General features: G+C 46.0%; 3 protein-coding genes across 4 annotated transcripts in view; 2 read left to right on the top strand and 1 right to left on the bottom strand.

Annotated features, from left to right (window-relative positions):
- The window catches only part of taf1 (TAF1 RNA polymerase II, TATA box binding protein (TBP)-associated factor), a 21412-nt gene extending 20280 nt beyond the window's left edge, over positions 1-1132 (top strand). For both annotated transcript variants that reach the window (XM_047809198.1, XM_047809197.1), the window contains 2 exons: positions 486-636; positions 755-1132. In XM_047809198.1, the coding sequence (XP_047665154.1) occupies positions 486-636; positions 755-1010 (407 nt within the window). In that variant the 3' untranslated portion in view covers positions 1011-1132. The remainder of the gene's footprint in view (positions 1-485; positions 637-754) is intronic.
- Positions 1133-1462: 330 nt separating this feature from the next.
- zgc:158432 (uncharacterized protein LOC555281 homolog) lies at positions 1463-6353 on the top strand. The gene is made up of 8 exons (XM_027148293.2): positions 1463-1621; positions 1855-1957; positions 2063-2230; positions 2397-2469; positions 4881-4981; positions 5175-5234; positions 5366-5498; positions 6071-6353. Exons 1-8 carry the CDS (start codon positions 1549-1551, stop codon positions 6155-6157), a joined length of 798 nt encoding a protein of 265 aa, XP_027004094.1. The 5' UTR covers positions 1463-1548; the 3' UTR covers positions 6158-6353.
- Positions 6354-7038: 685 nt separating this feature from the next.
- Positions 7039-10000, bottom strand: part of igbp1 (immunoglobulin (CD79A) binding protein 1) — a 3842-nt gene continuing 880 nt past the window's right edge. The window contains exons 2-6 of the mRNA XM_027148292.2: positions 8677-8991; positions 8401-8596; positions 8083-8153; positions 7412-7521; positions 7039-7268 (exon numbers count right to left, since the gene is read on the bottom strand). Coding sequence (XP_027004093.1) covers positions 7120-7268; positions 7412-7521; positions 8083-8153; positions 8401-8596; positions 8677-8991 — 841 coding nt within the window. The 3' untranslated portion in view covers positions 7039-7119. The remainder of the gene's footprint in view (positions 7269-7411; positions 7522-8082; positions 8154-8400; positions 8597-8676; positions 8992-10000) is intronic.

Below are 10000 nucleotides of genomic sequence, written 5' to 3'. Positions count from 1 at the left end.
CACAACTCCTTCTCCTGTAACAGACACACACACACACACACACACACACACAAAACCCCTTCTCCTGTAACAGACACACAAACACACACACACACAACTCCTTCTCCTGTAACAGACACACACACACACACACACACACACACACACAACTCCTTCTCCTGTAACAGACACACACACACACACACAACCCCTTCTCCTGTAACAGACACACACACACACACACACACACAACTCCTTCTCCTGTAACAGACACACACACACACACACACAACCCCTTCTCCTGTAACAGACACACACACACACACACACACACACATACACACACACACACACACACACACACACACACACACACACACACACACACACACAACCCCTTCCCCTTCTGTAGGAGACAGACTACTGATTATTTGTGATTATTTTTGTTTTCTTTTCTCTTCATGATTCCTGACTCTCCTATTGGCTGATTGTTCTGTCCATCACAGCCATCCACCTGTCTGAGAGTGGGAGTGACAGTGATCGTGAGATGGGACTTCAGGACTCCACACGCATGGGCATGGAGCATGAGGAGAGCATGATGTCATATGATGGGGAGGGGCCTGATGAGGACACACACCTGGAGGACAGCAATGTGAGGTGAGTAAACATAAACAAATCCCATGTGACCTACATAGTGTACATGTGTGTATGGTGTCACTCACCAACACCAGCTGTTCATGAGTCTCATCATAAGTCTCATACTCCTCTCTCTCAGTTACGGCAGCTACGATGACGGAGACAGCCGACAACAAGGGCGGGGCTTCAGTCCTGAGGCGGAGGGGCACGTGCAAGGAATGGGGCCTGGGGACGGAGTGAGTGATGAGGAGGAGGAGGAGGAGGAGGAAGATGAGAGTGAGGAGCAGAGGAGAGGGCCGAGTGTGCTGACCCAAATCCAGCTCAGTGAGGATGAGGAGGACAGCGAAGACTTTCAGTCTATAGGAGGAGACAGTGACATGGACTCAGATAACTAACACATGCACACGTCTCTGTGGACATTCTCCTGTGTTATGGTGTTTTACTTTGTTTTTATTCTTACTATTTTTATGTCTCACTGCATCACACTGACTCAATAAACATCTCTATACAAATATCAGCACTGTGTCCTTAATCTGTGAACGTCCGTCACCGCCGCCGTGGTGTCATGTCATGTCCGTCACCGTGGTGTCATGTCATGTCCGTCACCGCCGCCGTGGTGTCATGTCGTGTCCGTCACCGCCGCCGTGGTGTCATGCTTGTGTTGTAATGGCTCTGTGACCTCAGATAAATTTTCTGTCATAGACTTTACACAGAACTGATTTACTATTCACTTCTAGACAGGTGTTTAAATAACAAAGGGCAGGAAAGTTTCTTTCCTTATTGGCCTCATTGTTTTCTTATTGGACAGTGCTGTGTGTGTGTGTGTGTGTGTGTGTGTGTGTGTGTGTGTGTAGAGCCATAAATGCCAGAGTATTTCCCAAATCACTCTGAGAGTGTTTTAACCCCCACAGTGAGTGTCTGCGTTTGTTCGAGATGCTTGTCTTTCCGTGTGTGTGTTTTATTGCTGCATTCCTCTGTAGTGCAGATGGACAGGGGGACAGGAACGGTAAGTGTGTGTGTGTGTGTGTGTGTGTGTGTGTGTGTGTGTGTGTACAGATTTGTTGTACAATTTAATCAGCGTTATAATCACTTATTCTTCTGTCTTTACTTTGTGAATATCAACAATAAAAGTAGATAAGAGAAACCGAATATGTAAATGCTAGGTGTGTGTATGTGTGTGTGTATGTGTGTGTGTATGTGTGTGTGTGTGTGTGTGTGTGTGTGTGTGTGTTTCTATAGAAATCTGTAAACAGATAGAAGACTTTAATCCTTGCAAAGAACCCTGGACCTGTAATGTAGCTGTCAGTCAGTGCTACTGTAAGACACAAACTCCTTACTGCAGGTAAAGTGTGTAACTCCTCACCAGTCAGTGTGTGTGTTCATGAAACGAGCGATTGATTATTGATCAGATGACAGAAATAAAATGTCCTTTATTTGTTGTGTTTAGGTGTAAAAATTATATTGATGAATTTTATCTGGGGAAAAGCTGCTCTCAGAAATGGACGACGTTGTCCTTTGCCCTTGTAGCGACACTTCCTGGAGTTGTGCTGGCGTTTGTGATCGGAGTCTCTGTTCACCTCGCACACAGATTTGGGAAATCCACCAAGAGCCACGGGTCAGGAACCTACACCACACACACACACACACACACACACACACACACACACACACACACACACACACACACACACACACACACACACACACACACGACCCCTGAACTGGCTAACAGGGGCAATCAGATTAACACTATTTATCATTCGTGTGTGTGTGTGTTAAAGAGCAGGGAATGAACTCACCGATATTCCAGAACAGGTTTTGTCCCCCCGAGTCATTTTTGCATCTAACATGGAGGTGAGTTGTTTATTATTAAATCATGTACACACTAAACTCCCTCTCCACCTCACCAGGGCTCACACACATACACACACACACACCAGGGCTGTGACACTATACACACACACACACCAGGGCTGTGACACTATACACACACACACACCAGGGCTGTGACACTACACACACACACACATACACACACACCAGGGCTGTGACACTATACACACACACACACCAGGGCTGTGACACTATACACACACACACACACACACACACACACAGACACACACACACACACCAGGGCTGTGACACTACACACACACATCCACCCTAGGTGGTGGTGCTTATTGGAGTTTAGTCTCACAGGGAAAGCAGGTGAAGTGTTTCATGGAGGACGAGATGGTCCAGATTCACTGCTCTAACCAGGACACTAACCATCTCACCTCTTAGGAACACAGGTGGAGGTCAGAGAAGTGATGTAGCTTAACATCCTAAACCAGAGAAGAGATGTAGCTTAACATCCTAAACCAGAGAAGAGATGTAGCTTAACATCCTAAACCAGAGAAGAGATGTAGCTTAACATCCTAAACCAGAGACGAGATGTAGCTTAACATCCTAAACCAGAGACGAGATGTAGCTTAACATCCTAAACCAGAGACGAGATGTAGCTTAACGTCCTAAACCAGAGAAGAGATGTAGCTTAACATCCTAAACCAGAGACGAGATGTAGCTTAACATCCTAAACCAGAGAAGAGATGTAGCTTAACATCCTAAACCAGAGAAGAGATGTAGCTTAACGTCCTAAACCAGAGACGAGATGTAGCTTAACGTCCTAAACCAGAGAAGAGATGTAGCTTAACGTCCTAAACCAGAGACGAGATGTAGCTTAACGTCCTAAACCAGAGAAGAGATGTAGCTTAACGTCCTAAACCAGAGACGAGATGTAGCTTAACGTCCTAAACCAGAGAAGAGATGTAGCTTAACATCCTAAACCAGAGACGAGATGTAGCTTAACATCCTAAACCAGAGAAGAGATGTAGCTTAACGTCCTAAACCAGAGACGAGATGTAGCTTAACGTCCTAAACCAGAGAAGAGATGTAGCTTAACGTCCTAAACCAGAGAAGAGATGTAGCTTAACATCCTAAACCAGAGACGAGATGTAGCTTAACGTCCTAAACCAGAGACGAGATGTAGCTTAACGTCCTAAACCAGAGACGAGATGTAGCTTAACGTCCTAAACCAGAGACGAGATGTAGCTTAACGTCCTAAACCAGAGACGAGATGTAGCTTAACGTCCTAAACCAGAGACGAGATGTAGCTTAACGTCCTAAACCAGAGACGAGATGTAGCTTAACGTCCTAAACCAGAGAAGAGATGTAGCTTAACATCCTAAACCAGAGACGAGATGTAGCTTAACGTCCTAAACCAGAGACGAGATGTAGCTTAACGTCCTAAACCAGAGACGAGATGTAGCTTAACATCCTAAACCAGAGAAGAGATGTAGCTTAACGTCCTAAACCAGAGACGAGATGTAGCTTAACGTCCTAAACCAGAGAAGAGATGTAGCTTAACGTCCTAAACCAGAGACGAGATGTAGCTTAACGTCCTAAACCAGAGAAGAGATGTAGCTTAACGTCCTAAACCAGAGACGAGATGTAGCTTAACATCCTAAACCAGAGAAGAGATGTAGCTTAACGTCCTAAACCAGAGACGAGATGTAGCTTAACGTCCTAAACCAGAGACGAGATGTAGCTTAACGTCCTAAACCAGAGAAGTTTTGGGATTGTTCTGTCACCACCATCTTCCTCTCTTCAGCCCCACTTTGGACAAATACTAAACTCAGATTTAGTTTCTAGGAGGAAATTTTGCTGGAATTTTGAAACGTTATATACGAGTAGTCTGTACAAGACCAGAGTCAAGGTCTCTTACAGTTTATGCCAGCAGGTCATGGGTTCATTACCCAGACTGTGTTTTTCTGCTCAGACTCCTGTCTGAAAGCTGAGCCACATCCCATGGAGCTGAGCTTATAAACAGCTCTGACCAAGGTTCAGACTTACGTTGTGAGATTTGCTGAAGTTCATCTGATCATTTAAATCCCACTGGTTCTGGGATCTTCTCTGTGGATTTGAACTGATCCCCCTGCTGACTAGGTGTTGTGTGTGATGGTGACAGAACACTGGATCTGTTCTACATTAAACTGCTTATTTGTGATCAGTGTAAAGTTTTGGATGGATGTAGAACTGAACCTCGTCATATCTTACACTGTTTATGATCATAAACATTTTCATTTCCTCAATAAACACCGAGTTGATCATCAGGGATATACACAGATACACACCGCGATTTGTGTGTGTGTGTGTGCGTGTGCGTGTGCGTGTGTGTGGGTGTGTGTGACCTGATCTTTATGATTCTCTCTCTTCTGATTAAGTCTCCTCTGAGCGCCCATACACCTCATCTTCCTCCTCCTCCTGGTCATGGCCTCATGCCAGTACAGATGGGAGTTCCCATGTCATCTCCTCGACCATACAGGTGACGTGTGTGTGTGTGTGTGTGTGTGTGTGTTGGAGGAGGTGGCCTTGCCGTATTATTTTTGGGATGATTTTACAAATTTTTGCAATTATTTTTATTTTTAAAATCCATTAAGGTGTGTGTGTGTGTGTGTGTGTGTGTGTGTGTGTGTGTGTGTGTGTGTGTGTTTGTGTTTGTGTGCGTGCGCAAACAGTGTTTCAGGTAAAACACACATTAGTGAACCACCAATGGGAGCTCCTCGACAACAATATAGGTACAAGACACATCTCTCTCTCCTTCTCACACACACACACACACACACACACACACACACACACACACACACACACACACACACCACTCATTCACTGTACACGTGTGTGTGTGTGTGTGTGTGTGTTGTAGTTACACAGGGGGCAGGGATCAGGCTCAGGTGCCCAATAATCCTTATTCTAGAGCGAGGAATCCGTATGAGGAGCAAAATGTGTCTGATCAACTGCACAACCAGCCAGATTCACCTCAAGCCTATGAGGAGCAGGTCTGTTACTCTGTCTGTTACTCTGTCTGTCTGTTACTCTGTCTGTTACTCTGTCTGTCTGTTACTCTGTCTGTTACTCTCTGTCTGTTACTCTCTGTCTGTTACTCTGTCTGTTACTCTGTCTGTTACTCTCTGTCTGTTACTCTGTCTGTTACTCTCTGTCTGTTACTCTCTGTCTGTTACTCTCTGTCTGTTACTCTCTGTCTGTTACTCTCTGTCTGTTACTCTGTCTGTTACTCTGTCTGTCTGTTACTCTGTCTGTTACTCTCTGTCTGTTACTCTGTCTGTCTGTTACTCTGTCTGTCTGTTACTCTGTCTGTTACTCTCTCTGTCTGTTACTCTCTGTCTGTCTGTCACTTTGCCTCTCTGTTACTCTGTCTGTCTGCTTGTCTGTCTGTCTGTCACTTTGTCTCTCTGTTACTCTGTCTGTCTGTTACTCTGCTTGTCTGTCTGTCTGTCTGTTACTCTGTCTAACACACATTAGTACCTGTGAGTGTTAAATAAAACTGTTACAATATTGTTGCCTGTCTTTGCACATTATATTTATGCATTATATTTATAAATGTTTTTAGAGGATGGCTCCGCCCCCTGCCCCGCCCTTCAGTGCTCCAGAATGTTGTAGCATGTTCCCTCGAGCTCAGGTCGGCCGCCTGTACTGACCACGGTCTCGTCTCACACACACCTCACTGTCCTGTATAAACATTTCTATTATTCTGTCTGTTTCATATATTTTAATAATAACAATAATCATAAATGTTTGATGGCAAACTTGAGCTTCTGCTGATTAACGTTTATATAATCCTGTATTGTCTGTGCTCAATTCTCACACTGAATAAAAACAAGATGTAAGGAGCAGATTGTGTCCCACAGTCATTACAGCTCAGTGGGACTGTCCTTTGTCCCCAACAGTCTCAGATGGAGTGTGTAGAGCGCAGAGACATGATACAGCACAGCGGCTTCGGGATCAATGTATTTATTCACTCCACATTTACTTACAATCTCACTGCCTCATTATGGGGGCGGGACTCTCGTTAGCGTTATGGGGGAGGGACTCTCGTTAGCGTTATGGGGGCGGGACTCTCGTTAGCGTTATGGGGGAGGGACTCTCGTTAGCGTTATGGGGGCGGGACTCTCGTTAGCGTTATGGGGGGTGGGACTCTCGTTAGCGTTATGGGGGCGGGACTCTCGTTAGCGTTATGGGGGGGCGGGACTCTCGTTAGCGTTATGGGGGAGGGACTCTCGTTAGCGTTATGGGGCGGGACTCTCGTTAGCGTTATGGGGGAGGGACTCTCGTTAGCGTTATGGGGGGCGGGACTCTCGTTAGCGTTATGGGGGGGCGGGACTCTCGTTAGCGTTATGGGGCGGGACTCTCGTTAGCATATTCATCTGGATCACAAAGCTGAGCAGTTAGTAAGTTTAAGGAGTTTGAAGGTGTCCAGATGCTCTTCAGACATTTCTCAGTAAATGTGTTTATCTGAAGTAACCCAGTACACACACACACACACACACACACACACACACACACACACACACACTCAAATCAACTGAAAACGTTTATTTTAGAGTCAGGTGAATGTGTGTAAGTCACTTGGAGACTGTGTGTGTGTGTGTGTGTAAGCTTCTAGCCCATATTCTGGCGGTTGCCATATCCTCGACGGTGTGTGTCTTTCCAGTTGTCCCAGTCTCTTGCTTTCTGTAAAGCTTCTTCATCATCCTCTTCCTCCTTCCTCTCCTTTTCCTCTTTCTCTCGGTCCTCTGCGTCCACGTCAACTACACAAACAAACACCCTTCAGTAACTGATGAACAGAACGTAGTCTCACTGAAGGGTTGTTGTACGCCTAGTGACGTAGGTGTCGTCTCTAAAGAGGGTTTAAACACTGTGTGTGTGTGTGTGTGTGTGTGTGTGTGTGTACCTGTCCTCTGAGGGATGCCTTGGTCAGGTAAACATCCTCTCATTCTGTGCTGTTCATACCAGTCATCTACTGTCATGGTGGGAAGACTGGGATATCCCTCACCAAATACCCTGAAACACACACACACACACACACACACACACACACACACAGACACACACACACACTTTCAGGAAACCTTGTAAGTTTATTTGTGATTATAAACCTGATTTGTACAAACATCAGGAGTAAAATGTCTGCAACACCAGACTGTAGATCAGATAAACTCTGACTGGTCTGATTCACTGCAGCATCATCACACTTCTGTATGACACCTGCTGGGAGATCAGTGACAGGCTCTCAGCACACACACACACACACGTACACACACACACACACGTACACACACACACACACACACACACACGTACACACACACACACACACACACGTACACACTTCTGTATGACACCTGCTGGGAGATCAGTGACAGGCTCTCAGCACGTACACACGTACACGTACACACGTACACGTACACACACACGTACACACACACGTACACGTACACACACGTACACGTACACACACGTACACGTACACACGTACACGTACACACACACGTACACGTACACACACGTACACGTACACACACGTACACGTACGTACACGTACACACACACGCACACACATACTTGGCCTGCATTGCGTCTTTAGTGAGGATGAAGGGCTTCATTGGTGCTCGTCTTGGTTTCTGAACTGAAGCCTGAAACAGAAAGCAGACTTTAAGAAGCTTCTGCATCATTTTTTACAAACTTTTAATCACAATTATAATTTAAAATACATTTAAAAGACAAAATGTTAGAAGATAAATCTCAGACATTGCAGGTAAAAGTGTCTGCTAAAGGAAGTGAGGGGACCTCCCTCTGGTCCTCTCATCAGTGTTACTTTCATTTACAAACAGATCCTCTAATCAACACTAAAGGGTCACAGTGGTATCAGAGCTACAGGACCTCTTTGAGAGCAGGCATCCTCTTGAGGATCTGGACTTCCTGGTCAATGGACTCGATTTCCTCCAGAGCGACAGTAATCCACCTGCGCACCTGTAACAGGTAAAACTCCCTCATCACCTCGTCATCCACCGAACCTCCATCCACCAGAGCTCGGAGTTCAACCAGCTTCTGCTCCATCTGCTTCTGCTGCTTATACCTAACACACAAGTTAATGCAGATATACACACACGTACACAGACACAAACGTGCACACGTGCTAACTTCAGCCTGACTCACCTCTCGATTTTGGCCTGTCTCTGTGTTGCCATGGTGATGAGGTCAGATTGGACTTGGTGGGTGGGGCTTGGTGTGTCATTCTCTGCACCTGAGGACATCTCCTCTGTGGCCTGAACATCTCGAGGCATGTGGAACGAGCTGATGTTGTAATCTTTACAGCGCCTAAGGAAGTTCATGAAGTGAACACGTGCCGTCTGCACACGCTCCAAACGCTGAGCCACACCCACCTGCTTCATCACCAACGCAGCCAGCAGTGCAGGTAACAACAGGAACTTCAGATCCACTGTGGAGATCTCTTCCAGCTCCTCATTAGGGCTAACACACACACACACACACACACACACAGACACACACACAGACACAGACAGACACACACAGACAGACACACACAGACAGACACACACAGACAGACACACACAGACAGACACACACACACAGACACACACACACAGACACAGACAGACACACACAGACAGACACACACACAGACACAGACAGACACACAGACACAGACACAGACACACACACAGACACAGACACAGACACACAAACAGACACAGACACACACACAGACAAACAGACAGACACACACAGACACACACACAGACACACACACAGACACAGACACAGACACACACACAGACACACACACAGACAAACAGACAGACACACACACAGACAAACAGACAGACACACACAGACACACAGACAGACACACACAGACACACAGACAGACACACACACAGACAAACAGACAGACACACACACAGACAAACAGACAGACACACACAGACAGACACACACAGACACACAGACAGACACACACACAGACAAACAGACAGACACACACAGACACACAGACAGACACACACACAGACAAACAGACAGACACACACACACACACACACACACACACAGACAAACAGACAGACACACACAGACACACAGACAGACACACACAGACACACAGACAGACACACACACAGACAAACAGACAGACACACACACAGACAAACAGACAGACACACACACACACACACACACACACAGACAAACAGACAGACACACACAGACACACAGACAGACACACACAGACACACAGACAGACACACACACAGACAAACAGACAGACACACACAGACAGACACACACAGACACACACAGACACAAGTTAAAACTGGACAAATCTTTGGTGTTGACGTTTAAAGAAAGGGGAGGTGTTTGACCTGAACCTAACATAAGGGTTGGGGTTAGAGAGCTGAACTTGGGTTAGTGTTAGTGTTGGGGTTAGGATTAGTGTTAGGATTAGTGTTAGTGTTAGAGA

Source organism: Tachysurus fulvidraco, chromosome 26, assembly GCF_022655615.1.
Source record: "Tachysurus fulvidraco isolate hzauxx_2018 chromosome 26, HZAU_PFXX_2.0, whole genome shotgun sequence".
Lineage (NCBI taxonomy): Eukaryota > Metazoa > Chordata > Actinopteri > Siluriformes > Bagridae > Tachysurus > Tachysurus fulvidraco.
This window is presented reverse-complemented; position numbering and strand designations above follow the sequence as displayed.